The sequence below is a fragment of the Silene latifolia genome, chromosome 10 (assembly GCF_048544455.1).
Source record: "Silene latifolia isolate original U9 population chromosome 10, ASM4854445v1, whole genome shotgun sequence".
Taxonomy (NCBI): Eukaryota; Viridiplantae; Streptophyta; class Magnoliopsida; order Caryophyllales; family Caryophyllaceae; genus Silene; species Silene latifolia.
In genome coordinates this window covers 124,612,096-124,627,370 of record NC_133535.1, presented here as the reverse complement: position 1 = coordinate 124,627,370, position 15,275 = coordinate 124,612,096, and the positions used below count along the sequence as shown (strand labels likewise).

Below are 15,275 nucleotides of genomic sequence, written 5' to 3'. Positions count from 1 at the left end.
TCAGGTTTTAAAAATTACAGGTTTTTACCCAATTGAACCTATTACAAACATATCCCGTCAGTTTTTCTGTAGAATTACGTGTTTACTTTTCCGTAATAAATGAGGGTGTCACAGTTGGTATCAGAGCATATTTGCTCCCGACGCACGTTTGTGCACCCTACTATAAATAACTTGACCTTAAAATAATAAACTTGAGAGACGGGTAGGATGGGTAGACTTAGGGCCTTATGTTGTAGTCTCTTTGTGTTTGCTCTTTGTTAGGTACTAACCTGTTTGTTGAATGTCATTTAATAATTGTTGCGTTCTTGGATCAATGACCGTGAGCTTATCTATAGCTAATGGAGTTATTACCCTTATTAAAAAAAAAAAAAAAAAAAAAAAAAAGAAAAAAATTTGAACTAAAGGTTTTGAAAATATTTTAATGTTTTTCACTGGTTTTAACGTCAATTAGTGTTAAAGCTTGTTATTGGAGACGTCTGATAATTAGTTTTATCATTTGTTGGTGTAAAAACGTATTTTTATGTCTTTGAATTGGAATATTGATGTTCTTGAGTGATCGCCAAGAGTATCTCCGTTCCATTGAAAGGACACTTATATTTTACGAAGATCAAGATTTAGTGCCTTTTGCTGAGGATTGAAGATTTGTTCAACCTTTGAAGAATGCTTCTACTTCCTTGAAGATGTTTCTCGTTCTTTTTGTATCTCGCCTTATTCTTAATCTCTTGGTGCTTATCCTTCTTCTGAACTCCCTTTTGTTTTACTTTAAAAGCTACGCTTGTACTCCTAACTTGTCCTTTGTTCCTTGCTTATCCAGTTATCCTCCCTTAACGCCATTTGATAGTACACTTTCTTTTGAAGAATGTTGACCTTGGTTGGAAAACTTGACTCTTGGGGAGATTGTTTGTGTTTGACCCTTGTTTTGGGATTTGGTCGTTTTGTTAGGAAGGTACAATACCTTAATAGGCGTGACCTTGTTAGAGAGAACCTTAAGTTTTAGGAAGCGTATGGATTAAGCCTTAAAATCTTCTTTCGTACCATTAATCGTTTTCCTCCCTTTCGTTCATACCTTGGTTGGATTTGATTCTTAAGTATAAAAGTTTACTCGTTATTTCCTTGTCTTGAATACCTCCCTAATTCTAATATCTCTTACTGGTTGTTAACTAGTTATCTTTATGATTCGACTCTTTTAGTCTCACACCCTGACATGTTGCTTAAGTTTCCTTGTTGTCTAAATTCCCTTTCTCCTCGATCATAAGCGTTACCGTTCATACCTCCTTTCCTCGCTTCATCTTGCTCCTCCTTTAAGTTTGACACTCGTATCTTGTGAAACTCTATCTTTGACATCCTTGTAAATTTGACTTCAGTTCTTATCCCTAGGAAAGTCATTATAGCTCTCTTGTTGGTTAAGTTTGAGCTCTCTTAACATACTTTGTTTTTATGCTATCTAAGTTACTTTCCTTTTTGGTACAATTTCTAAACTTTCAAGCTACCAATTTCATTTCGTTGTTAAAAGTTTATGTCACTTCTGCAAACCTAACCTATTTTTAAAGATTTGAAAATGAAAATTTGATTTAATCCCATATTTGTTCCTTGAATATAGACTTCTCTATCATGATTTTAATCGCTAAACCCGAGATTTCTTTAAATTTTATCCAATTTTTGTTAACTTTGATCTATTTATGACTTCTTTGTCAAAGTTAAATGTTACATTTTTTTCAGGATTTGACTCCCATTTGGCTTTAAAAGTGAAACCTTTATTTCTATTTTGGCTTTTTGCAAAAGAAAATTTGAGTAGATTACCTTTCTTTTATTTTGATTTTAACGTTGATCGGATGTTAGAACTAGTTATTGGGAAAGTTTGATAACTTGTTCTACGCTTGTCGGCGAATAGTTTTTGTTTTAAATTTGTCTCTGACTTGGAAAGTTAGCGTTCTTGTGTGCACGACAAGAGCATTTCCGTTCCATGAATGAGACTTATATTTTTGAAAACTCTTCATTAATGTTTTTGAAGGTATTTTGGTTTTTGACTTATGCAAATGATTTGCCTTTTGACCTTATCTTTGATTTGGAATGTGATGTTCTTGAATACGTAACGAGAACACTTTCGTTCCCTTGATGAGAATCTGGTTCTGTCGGAAAATTTTATTTGAAACTTTTGGAAGAATTTTGATTCTTACGATAAATAACCTTTAAAATGTTTTGGTTACCGATTCCAATTTCAGTTTTATTTTCATAACCTTCCATTTATACTTTCAAGTTTCGAGGACGAAACTTTTTAAAAGATGGGGTGATTGTAACACCCCGTATTTTATTAAGTTGGATAAAATTCTTTTAATTGCTATTTTGAATTTAATTACATCATTTAACGATTTATATATATGCTTAGCTAATTAATTAATTTCATCATAATTCGATACGTTAATTTTAATAATCATTAATAAGTTTATTGAAAGTTAGTTCAAGTTTATTGAAGTTAGTTCGAGTTTGTTTATTTAATAATTTCCGTTTCTTTACGAATCCTTATGAAAGTTGTTTTAAGTGAACCCGAGATGGATTTTGGGAACAAAACCGTCCAATTAGCTATTTTGAGCTTATTTCACTAAAATAGCAATTTTTATTAATATCCGTTAGTTTTGTAAAAATCGCTAATAATTCCGATTCAAGCCGATATCGTATTATTTCCGTTAACTAATTTGAGTTTATTTTATTTTCACTCATTAAATTTATTTATTATTGATTCCGTTTTTTATTATGAAACTTTTACTAAAACCGATTTTATTAACTCGAGACGGTTTTAAAAACGAGTGAAATTACTTAACGATGAAGAAACGTACGTATAATATATAGCAGGCAAGCAAGCTCGTCACTTATTCTTTTATTATTATTATTATTACACCCGTCCCTACCCCATTCTTTTCCCCTTCCTTTTTCGTGTTTCACCAAAGAACAACGAAACAATAGCAACAATCAACAGAACCCCAAATCACCATTTTTCCGTCGACATTCAACCTCAGATCCCGGCCCATTTCTCGACCAAATTCCGTAATTTTTGTACCATTCTCTTCCCCTTTCCTTCCTCCTCCTTTTAAGGTAAGAAAGTCTCCTTTTTGTAATGGTTTCGTCTTTCGCCGTCTTATAAAAGTGTCGTCTTTTAGCTTCTTTATTCCGTTTTCTTGCCCTTTTATGAAGGATTCGAAGACCCGGGGTGAGGCTCGTGCCTTGTGGAAAATTTATTCGAAGAATAAGGGGCGTTTAAGGTAACACGATTCTACCGATCCTATTATTAATACTATTGTTCGGGGTTATATGAAATCTGTGCTAACTATTTTTCGTATTCAAAATTAAGTGGTGATATCTGTACTAGTATCTGATGGTAATTGGTGTCGTATTATATGAATTAATTATAATAGTAATAATAATTTTTGTCAAACTTTGTGAGATGGGATTTGAATGGATTATTGGAGATGGGTTGAGAATTGGTATGTTGAGCTTTGAGATTGTTAGTGGCAGTGGATGAATGATAGTCTAAGCTTTGGATTAATGGCGTAGTAACGTAAATATTTCGTTGATTGAAATATTGGTTTATTTAAAATATAATTAAATTAATTTCCGTCTCATATTTTATATAACGATAATTCGTTAATATCGTCCTTTCACATAATTATTTTAGGTGACTCATATGTGGTTGAAGATGAAGAGTAATTTTGGGTTTTAGAAGCTTTCTCAAGTTTATTGCTTGTCTCTTTGCTAGCTTAAGGTAACTATTCCGAGTTACTCGACGAATTAATGTCACATTAGTAGTTGATGTTGTGTTTGTTGTTTGATAAGTGTTTAGGTGATTGATAATGTTTTACTTTCGTTTTTCACATGATAAAAATTGGAAATAGCATGAGAATAATATTGCGATAAATTTTGTAATTTGGGCCAAAGTAGGCCAAGACTCTGAGCTGGGCCAGATTGACCGAACGAGTTTGGTCAAGCTAGGTTTAAACCAGTCAGCCTCGATTTGACCGATGACCCGTCGCGGGACTCGGGTCGAGGGTTTGTCTTTGAGGTGAGATTGGATGTTTTATGTTATGCCTTGATATTTGTAATTATCATTTCACATGTTGGTTGTTGGATGCTTTGGATGCTTTATACTTGAGTCTTCTTGCCTTGTTGCCATTTTAGCTTGTTCTCATGAATTATGAGATTAACGGTTAGCTGGAATTTGGATTATTATTGATATTGAGGATATTGTTGGATTGTCTCATTTGAATAGACATTTATATAGCCTTTCACATGATAGAATGTTAGCATTTATGTTGGTAAGTTGGACTCTTTGCCCTCTTATGGTTAAGTGGGTGTCTTACTTGTCTTGTGTGGTGTGGGCTAAAGTATTCAAGCTGGGACTAGCTGGGACTAGGTCCTAGGTGAGTATTTCGGCCTTCATCATAGATAGGTCTTTATAGTCTCTGACGAGTATATGTTCACTGCTTGATAGCCTTTGTGTTCCTGACTTGGTGGGTTTATATCCAAGTTGGGGCATGACCTCGTTACTTATTTTGAGAGTAGGTGGTCAGCTTAAGTACTAGCCAACCCTTTGGTGGACTCCTTAGGGTACTCACTTTGTTTTAAAAAATTGTGGGTCTTGGGTGCGGTGGTGTGTATCCGCATGTCTAGGTCTGCGCAGATTTTAGGCTAGGGTTGTGTTGTGTCTTGGCCATGTTTTGATAGAACCTCTGAGCCAAGATACCGGTTCGATTACCTTCCCTACCTCGTGGTATAGACTCGAGTTACAAAGTGACTATTGACCGTACTAAGAACTTATGCTTGTCTTTGATATATTGCCCTTTCTTGTTTGATGATTCTATGAATCATAGAAGGTGAGATGCAAGCCGGCTATGGTTGATAGAGTTTGGATTCCTGGATGTTATGTGATTCACATGATAGTGTAGTATGAGTCGGTCTAGTATTCACATGCTAGGACTATGTGTTGTTATATTGTTGTTCACATGATAAGCACGATTGTCTAGCATCTATATGCTAAGGCTATGTGTTATTCATATTCATATTCTTATGTTTACATGTTATATTAATTATGACATTTCGTGGTTGGGAGAACTCGGAGTTACTCCCCACATCGATCGTGGCTTTCGTATTTGTATAAAATGCGAATGACGGTGTAGGTGATGCATATATGGGGTACATGGACGAGCTAGCGAGCAAAGTAACTTTGGGACCTAGACTGGTTTTATTTCATTGTGACCCTTAAACCCTTTTTATGTCACATACATTTTAGGAACATATGTCTCCCTTTCTCATATTTGGTTTGTATAACTTTGTTTCGCGACTTTAGCGATGTTTCATTCATGAGATTTATTTTGGACCTTGCATGTTTGACACCTTCCCTTTTGGATATCTTTATAACAGGTTCAGGTTTTAAAAATTACAGGTTTTTACCCAATTGAACCTATTACAAACATATCCTGTCAGTTTTTCTGTAGAATTACGTGTTTACTTTTCCGCAATAAATGAGGGTGTCACAGTTGGTATCAGAGCATATTTGCTCCCGACGCACGTTTGTGCACCCTACTATAAATAACTTGACCTTAAAATAATAAACTTGAGAGACGGGTAGGATGGGTAGACTTAGGGCCTTATGTTGTAGTCTCTTTGTGTTTGCTCTTTGTTAGGTACTAACCTGTTTGTTGAATGTCATTTAATAATTGTTGCGTTCTTGGATCAATGACCGTGAGCTTATCTATAGCTAATGGAGTTATTACCCTTATTAAATAAATAAAAAAAAAAAAAAAAAAAAAAAATGAACTAAAGGTTTTGAAAATATTTTAATGTTTTTCACTGGTTTTAACGTCAATTAGTGTTAAAGCTTGTTATTGGAGACGTCTGATAATTAGTTTTATCATTTGTTGGTGTAAAAACGTATTTTTATGTCTTTGAATTGGAATATTGATGTTCTTTTTGAAGAATGCTTCTACTTCCTTGAAGATGTTTCTCGTTCTTTTTGTATCTCGCCTTATTCTTAATCTCTTGGTGCTTATCCTTCTTCTGAACTCCCTTTTGTTTTACTTTAAAAGCTACGCTTGTACTCCTAACTTGTCCTTTGTTCCTTGCTTATCCAGTTATCCTCCCTTAACGCCATTTGATAGTACACTTTCTTTTGAAGAATGTTGACCTTGGTTGGAAAACTTGACTCTTGGGGAGATTGTTTGTGTTTGACCCTTGTTTTGGGATTTGGTCGTTTTGTTAGGAAGGTACAATACCTTAATAGGCGTGACCTTGTTAGAGAGAACCTTAAGTTTTAGGAAGCGTATGGATTAAGCCTTAAAATCTTCTTTCGTACCATTAATCGTTTTCCTCCCTTTCGTTCATACCTTGGTTGGATTTGATTCTTAAGTATAAAAGTTTACTCGTTATTTCCTTGTCTTGAATACCTCCCTAATTCTAATATCTCTTACTGGTTGTTAACTAGTTATCTTTATGATTCGACTCTTTTAGTCTCACACCCTGACATGTTGCTTAAGTTTCCTTGTTGTCTAAATTCCCTTTCTCCTCGATCATAAGCGTTACCGTTCATACCTCCTTTCCTCGCTTCATCTTGCTCCTCCTTTAAGTTTGACACTCGTATCTTGTGAAACTCTATCTTTGACATCCTTGTAAATTTGACTTCAGTTCTTATCCCTAGGAAAGTCATTATAGCTCTCTTGTTGGTTAAGTTTGAGCTCTCTTAACATACTTTGTTTTTATGCTATCTAAGTTACTTTCCTTTTTGGTACAATTTCTAAACTTTCAAGCTACCAATTTCATTTCGTTGTTAAAAGTTTATGTCACTTCTGCAAACCTAACCTATTTTTAAAGATTTGAAAATGAAAATTTGATTTAATCCCATATTTGTTCCTTGAATATAGACTTCTCTATCATGATTTTAATCGCTAAACCCGAGATTTCTTTAAATTTTATCCAATTTCTGTTAACTTTGATCTATTTATGACTTCTTTGTCAAAGTTAAATGTTACATTTTCAGGGATTTGACTCCCATTTGGCTTTAAAAGTGAAACCTTTATTTCTATTTTGGCTTTTTGCAAAAGAAAATTTGAGTAGATTACCTTTCTTTTATTTTGATTTTAACGTTGATCGGATGTTAGAACTAGTTATTGGGAAAGTTTGATAACTTGTTCTACGCTTGTCGGCGAATAGTTTTTGTTTTAAATTTGTCTCTGACTTGGAAAGTTAGCGTTCTTGTGTGCACGACAAGAACATTTCCGTTCCATGAATGAGACTTATATTTTTGAAAACTCTTCATTAATGTTTTTGAAGGTATTTTGGTTTTTGACTTATGCAAATGATTTGCCTTTTGACCTTATCTTTGATTTGGAATGTGATGTTTTTGAATACGTAACGAGAACACTTTCGTTCCCTTGATGAGAATCAGTTCATTTCGGAAAATTTTATTTGAAACTTTTGGAAGAATTTTGATTCTTACGATAAATAACCTTTAAAATGTTTTGGTTACCGATTCCAATTTCAGTTTTATTTTCATAACCTTCCATTTATACTTTCAAGTTTCGAGGACGAAATTTTTTAAAAGATGGGGTGATTGTAACACCCCGTATTTTATTAAGTTGGATAAAATTCTTTTAATTGCTATTTTGAATTTAATTACATCATTTAACGATTTATATATATGCTTAGCTAATTAATTAATTTCATCATAATTCGATACGTTAATTTTAATAATCATTAATAAGTTTATTGAAAGTTAGTTCAAGTTTATTGAAGTTAGTTCGAGTTTGTTTATTTAATAATTTCCGTTTCTTTACGAATCCTTATGAAAGTTGTTTTAAGTGAACCCGAGATGGATTTTGGGAACAAAACCGTTCAATTAGCTATTTTGAGCTTATTTCACTAAAATAGCAATTTTTATTAATATCCGTTAGTTTTGTAAAAATCGCTAATAATTCCGATTCAAGCCGATATTGTATTATTTACGTTAACTAGCTGAGTTTATTTTATTTTCACTCATTAAATTTATTTATTATTGATTCCGTTTTATTACTGAAACTTTTACTAAAACCGATTTTATTAACTCGAGACGGTTTTAAAAACGAGTGAAATTACTTAACGATGAAGAAACGTACGTATAATATATAGCAGGCAAGCAAGCTCGTCACTTATTCTTTTATTATTATTATTATTACACCCGTCCCTACCCCATTCTTTTCCCCTTCCTTTCGTGTTTCACCAGCAACAACGAAACAATAGCAACAATCAACAGAACCCCAAATCACCATTTTTCCGTCGACATTCAACCTCAGATCCCGGCCCATTTCTCGACCAAATTCCGTAATTTTTGTACCATTCTCTTCCCCTTTCCTTCCTCCTCCTTTTAAGGTAAGAAAGTCTCCTTTTTGTAATGGTTTCGTCTTTCGCCGTCTTATAAAAGTGTCGTCTTTTAGCTTCTTTATTCCGTTTTCTTGCCCTTTTATGAAGGATTCGAAGACCCGGGTGAGGCTCGTGCCTTGTGGACCATTTATTCGAAGAATAAGGGGCGTTTAAGGTAACACGATTCTACCGATCCTATTATTAATACTATTGTTCGGGGTTATATGAAATCTGTGCTAACTATTTTTCGTATTCAAAATTAAGTGGTGATATCTGTACTAGTATCTGATGGTAATTGGTGTCGTATTATATGAATTAATTATAATAGTAATAATAATTTTTGTCAAACTTTGTGAGATGGGATTTGAATGGATTATTGGAGATGGGTTGAGAATTGGTATGTTGAGCTTTGAGATTGTTAGTGGCAGTGGATGAATGATAGTCTAAGCTTTGGATTAATGGCGTAATAACGTAAATATTTCGTTGATTGAAATATTGGTTTATTTAAAATATAATTAAATTAATTTCCGTCTCATATTTTATATAACGATAATTCGTTAATATCGTCCTTTCACATAATTATTTTAGGTGACTCATATGTGGTTGAAGATGAAGAGTAATTTTGGGTTTTAGAAGCTTTCTCAAGTTTATTGCTTGTCTCTTTGCTAGCTTAAGGTAACTATTCCGAGTTACTCGACGAATTAATGTCACATTAGTAGTTGATGTTGTGTTTGTTGTTTGATAAGTGTTTAGGTGATTGATAATGTTTTACTTTCGTTTTTCACATGATAAAAATTGGAAATAGCATGAGAATAATATTGCGATAAATTTTGTAATTTGGGCCAAAGTAGGCCAAGACTCTGAGCTGGGACAGATTGACCGAACGAGTTTGGTCAAGCTAGGTTTAAACCAGTCAGCCTCGATTTGACCGATGACCCGTCGCGGGACTCGGGTCGAGGGTTTGTCTTTGAGGTGAGATTGGATGTTTTATGTTATGCCTTGATATTTGTAATTATCATTTCACATGTTGGTTGTTGGATGCTTTGGATGCTTTATACTTGAGTCTTCTTGCCTTGTTGCCATTTTAGCTTGTTCTCATGAATTATGAGATTAACGGTTAGCTGGAATTTGGATTATTATTGATATTGAGGATATTGTTGGATTGTCTGCTGAATAGACATTTATATAGTCTTTCACATGATAGAATGTTAGCATTTATGTTGGTAAGTTGGACTCTTTGCCCTCTTATGGTTAAGTGGGTGTCTTACTTGTCTTGTGTGGTGTGGGCTAAAGTATTCAAGCTGGGACTAGCTGGGACTAGGTCCTAGGTGAGTATTTCGGCCTTCATCATAGATAGGTCTTTATAGTCTCTGACGAGTATATGTTCACTGCTTGATAGCCTTTGTGTTCCTGACTTGGTGGGTTTATATCCAAGTTGGGGCATGACCTCGTTACTTATTTTGAGAGTAGGTGGTCAGCTTAAGTACTAGCCAACCCTTTGGTGGACTCCTTAGGGTACTCACTTTATTTTAAAAAATTGTGGGTCTTGGGTGCGGTGGTGTGTATCCGCATGTCTAGGTCTCTGCAGATTTTAGGCTAGGGTTGTGTTGTGTCTTGGCCATGTTTTGATAGAACCTCTGAGCCAAGATACCGGTTCGATTACCTTCCCTACCTCGTGGTATAGACTCGAGTTACAAAGTGACTATTGACCGTACTAAGAACTTATGCCTGTCTTTGATATATTGCCCTTTCTTGTTTGATGATTCTATGAATCATAGAAGGTGAGATGCAAGCCGGCTATGGTTGATAGAGTTTGGATTCTGGATGTTATGTGATTCACATGATAGTGTAGTATGAGTCGGTCTAGTATTCACATGCTAGGACTATGTGTTGTTATATTGTTGTTCACATGATAAGCACGATTGTCTAGCATCTATATGCTAAGGCTATGTGTTATTCATATTCATATTCTTATGTTTACATGTTATATTAATTATGACATTTCGTGGCTGGGAGAACTCGGAGTTACTCCCCACTGACTGTGGCTTTCGTATTTGTATAAAATGCGAATGACAGGTAGGTGATGCATATATGGGGTACATGGACGAGCTAGCGAGCAAAGTAACCTTGGGACCTAGACTGGTTTTATTTCATTGTGACCCTTAAACCCTTTTTATGTCACATACATTTTAGGGACATATGTCTCCCTTTCTCATATTTGGTTTGTATAACTTTGTTTCGCGACTTTAGCGATGTTTCATTCATGAGATTTATTTTGGACCTTGCATGTTTGACACCTTCCCTTTTGGATATCTTTATAACAGGTTCAGGTTTTAAAAATTACAGGTTTTTACCCAATTGAACCTATTACAAACATATCCTGTCAGTTTTTCTGTAGAATTACGTGTTTACTTTTCCGCAATAAATGAGGGTGTCACAGGTGTTGTTGGTATTACTGGTATTGGATTGTGGAGTCATTGTCGGGAGATGGTCTTCACCCCAATGTTCGCCCCTTGTGGCTCCCGTCACAAGGGGGATGTTCACATTAATGCTTTGGGTTCGCTCGTTGTGATGAGCGGGGCTTAGGTGGCAAGGTTGCGATCTCCCACTGGCGGTGCGGGTTACTTGTTGCGATGGGAACCATTGGATACTATGGAACTTGTGTGGTGGTGTTTGGCAATCGGTGGTCATGAGTTGTGCTGTTCATTGAATTGCTTCGTTTTACCGTTATTATATCATGTTACTGACTTGTGTGGTGTATTCGTTGTGTTTCTTCTTTTTGTCTATGCTCTGCGGTGATCCATTTGATATTGCCGGCAAATGGAGAGCAGTGAGACTTTTCAGGTTGTTATGGTTGTTGTCTCGATGTAGGTGATGAGTTGGAAATGTCGCATGACGTAGAGTCGGTCGTTGGACGATAGTAGTTTCACCAGTTGTATTTTCTTATGTTGTCATAGTTGAGTTGTTCTTCTTTTGTTTCCGCTCTAAGTTGTAAAGAGATCATTAATTGTTCTTTTATGTCTATTTGATATACTTACCTCGGGCAACCGAGAAGGTAACTCCCTTACTTATTAGGGAAGGTCTTGTTAAAGCTCATTGGTAAGTAAGGGTGTTACAAAGAGGTAGTCATAATTACCTGCCATTAATATTTGCCAAGGATCGAAAGGTTATACGCCCAGACCCAAGAACACAATGAAAATTATAGTACGGACGCAAATTTAGTGATTTTATTTATGAATTTTTAATTTTACCAATGATTGGGCATCCGACTTGATTTCGATCTTGAATTTTTTTTTTTTTTTAAAAAAAAAATTGTTAGTTTAAATTGGTTTTTGGAGATTTTGAGAGAGAAGCAGGAGGGAGGAGAGAGAGAGAGAGAGAGAGAGAGAGAGAGAGTATGGAGGATAATGTTCGTTTTTTTTAAAACGTTGACGATTCGTTATAAAACATCGACTATATATTTTAGGAAATTAGAATACTAGTAGACTACTAGGAGTGGTAATTAGCAAACTCGTCTCTCTCGTTCTTAGACCTGGCAAAAGTATACCGAACCCAAAAAACCAATCGAAAATACCTGAATCGACACCTGACCGTACACTCGAAAGACATAACTGAACTTCACCCCGAAACCTGAATTGATTCGAATCGAACCGAATTTGTAATATCTGAAATAGACCCAAGACCGAATAAACCCGAATTGTTTCAACCTGAATTGTTTTAATCTGAACCGATATATACCTGAACCGATTTCAACCCGTACATTGGTGACAGAAACCCAACATTGGAACCAGAAATGACCTGAAAGTACCTAGGCGTCACATCTAAGGTGTCTTTTTGTACATGAGTGTCACCCATTTGACGTCAATGAATTAATAAAATATCGTAGTTATACAAAAAAAACATTATTTATTACTTTTTTAAAAAAAAATATTCGTATTATATCCAATCTTTTGAATAAAGGTCTAAGAGCATCCACATTGAAGAGGATGGACCATCCTCTTAACACTCTCTCTCATCTAAGAGGATATCCTCTTCAATGTGGAACCATTGTTACATATCCTCTTTGAAGGAGGAAGATGAACACTTCCTCTATTTTTAGAGGATATGCAACATTGACCATTGTACCCACTTATCATTCATTATCTAGCATGTGGCATATAATTCATTTTTTTTTTAGTTTTTGCTTATAAAAAAATTGGGAGAGGAGGATAAGAGGATCCTCTTCGATGTGGAGATTTTTTTAAGAAGAGGATGGAAATAGTGGAATATGGGTGAAAGAGATGTGTCCAAATTAGAGAAGGAAAGAGAAAATATAAGAGGAGAAAATCATCCTCTTGAATGTGGATGCTCTAATTCCTTGACATCCGATCCGATTATGACCTAACTCGAATCCCATCTGCTCTGATATTGACCCGACACGAACCTTATTTGCACCGATATTGACTCAACTCGAACCTGAACCGACCCAAAATATCTACAACCGATTAAAACTGAAAATTGAATCCAAGTTGAATTGAACCGAACTAAAATTGAAAAAAAAATAAACCGAAATAACCCGATCTGAAAGAATCCGGATCAAAACTAATCCGATTGACATGTTTGCCACCTCTACTCGTTTTCATTGAAATTGAACCCCTGAAAAAAGCCTAAAATAATTAAAGGCAGGTCTGAAATCTGAATTACACAATTACTCGTAGACTAGTAGTCTCCCGACTCCGATCCTCCAACCCCAAATCCCGGAAATCAACAAGCCCTAATTTCCAAATAACCCAGTACCAGATCGTCTTTCTATCAAGGTAATATAATCTCTATCATTCGTATTCTTCCTTTTCTATTTTATTTTCAATTAAAGTTGATTTGGCTTTGTGAAATTGTAAATATTTACTTTAATGTTATACGTATATTTGATTTGATTCGAGTTCTATTGATAACCCAATAGACTTGAATGTCAATTGCGCAAACTTGAACTAGATTATAGATTCAGCTTCGCATATCACTACCTGTCATTTTGGGCTTATGATTCTTATATTCAGGAATCAATTCTTGTTCCATAACTGAGCACCCGATCTATCAGGGTCTGTGGGTTAGTCAGTCATCATTCTTAAGACGGATATACCCATATTTAAGAGAGACCAATTATGTTGATCAAATAGCACATTCCCTTTGTAGATTTTGGATCCATTAGCATTTTATATGCTCGTGCTGCTTGGTTATTCTTTGTTTAATTGAAACAAGATGATTCTTGTCATATCTCCACTCACCTTCTGAAATTAGTTCTTTGTAATGACTGAATTATATATGCTTTGGTTATTGTTGTGAATGGGCTTATGGATCTCTAGACTAGAGGTATCCTGCTTTGACGAATTAAGTTTAATCGAATTATTACAGGGAAAGAGCAGTGAGAGCTATGGGGGTAAGGATAGTAAGATATACGGAGTAGTATAGAGAGCTCAAATAGAAATTTGTAGTTACAATCTTGTATAGAGAGATGGAATCGAAAGTTGTACCCTAATAAATCACACATCAATCCATATTTACTAGTGGTTTCATAACTCGGGAACCAATTACGCCCTCATCACTCTTCAGTTAAGTAGTCTAGGAAGTTCATCTTATCCAACTGAGGAGGTTGGAGTGAGCAAATCACATTCGTACGTCAGATGAACCAGTAGCCACAGAAACCTTGTATCTCAGGGTTTTACACGTCAGCCTACCACATTAGTCTTATAAATACGAGAAACATAAAGGACTGATGTCTCACTAGCTAACTTTGTAGTTCTAGCAGTATCGTTACTGAAATAAATCATTGAAAATAATGAAATTGAGGTGGTCTGGTTTTGCAGTTAATGGGTTTGTGGACCCTTCTAGAAGGGTTCCTGCTGTTCGCCAATGCATTGGCGATACTGAATGAGGACCGGTTTCTTGCTCCCAAGGGATTGAGTTTTACCGAAGCCTCTGCCGGCAGACGACAGTCACTTAAGCAGCAGCTCGTAGGCCTTATTTATGCAGCACAATATATGAGGATACCCTTGATTATGTTGAACATCATCACCATCGTTGTTAAGCTCGTCTCTGGATGATACCTATGGAGCAATCCATATTGTTCAAATTTGGTCGGGTTTTTTATGCCTATTGGCCATGTTTGTATACGGAATTGCTATCTAGCAGAATTTAGTTTTCGCCGAAAAATGGATCTTATTTGGAAAAAAGGAAAGCCATCATAAAAGATGGTGTGTATACATTTTTTTTCCTGACAGTGGAAACTTATCTTTAAGAATGGTGGACCGTGTCATTCTATAAGAATTTTTTTGGGATATTCTACATGATATTCCTATGTTTTTCGGTTTTCTAAGGGGTTCCCCTCTTTTTTCATTAAAAAACTCTTTGACCGGCTATAGTGTACCATGTAAAATATCCCAATTTTTCTTATGGTAATTCTTCGGGCATATTGAATCAGCCATATATATATATATATATATATATATATATATATATATATATATATATATATCTAAGATACAAACATCTCCATCTCATCCTGAATTATGGTATGACAAATTTTGAGAGATGGTATAGCTGCTTAGATGTATTTGGTATAGAACTAGTTGTTGTACCGCGTGCGAAGCGCGTGATACCCCAAGATATTTTAGTTACGATTCGTTGTCTTCTTTGTGTACATTTGTGACTGGTTCAAATTTAGTGACCTAAAGAGTTTGAAACTGCTAGTGCACCGAGTCATAATAGGAAACAAACGCCTTAGATGACGACGTAGAAGCGTGTAACAGACACAATTTCTTTACCAAAGAGATATTATGCACTACTGATATACACCCTCATTATACTCGGAATCTTGGAGCAAGGCTGATAGACACCACTTTGAAAGTATTCTTCGATGT

At 35.3% G+C, this 15,275-nt stretch overlaps 1 protein-coding gene and 1 long non-coding RNA gene across 2 annotated transcripts; both read left to right on the top strand.

Annotated features, from left to right (window-relative positions):
* Window positions 1-8,246: 8,246 nt before the first annotated feature.
* On the top strand, window positions 8,247-10,808 carry LOC141609162 (uncharacterized). The gene is made up of 4 exons (XR_012527257.1): window positions 8,247-8,391; window positions 8,491-8,557; window positions 8,971-9,057; window positions 10,459-10,808. It is a non-coding gene; the product is annotated as an uncharacterized LOC141609162 (long non-coding RNA).
* Window positions 10,809-13,011: 2,203 nt separating this feature from the next.
* On the top strand, window positions 13,012-14,667 carry LOC141609161 (uncharacterized). The gene is made up of 2 exons (XM_074428341.1): window positions 13,012-13,178; window positions 14,223-14,667. The coding sequence occupies exon 2, from the start codon at window positions 14,226-14,228 to the stop codon at window positions 14,457-14,459; it is 234 nt and encodes a 77-aa protein (XP_074284442.1). The 5' UTR covers window positions 13,012-13,178; window positions 14,223-14,225; the 3' UTR covers window positions 14,460-14,667.
* The last annotated feature ends 608 nt before the right edge of the window (window positions 14,668-15,275 follow it).

What these genes read in the sequence shown, in the direction of transcription:
- LOC141609161 (XM_074428341.1), top strand. Translation starts at nt 14,226, where the DNA reads ATGGGTTTGTGGACCCTTCTAGAAGGGTTCCTGCTGTTCGCCAATGCA.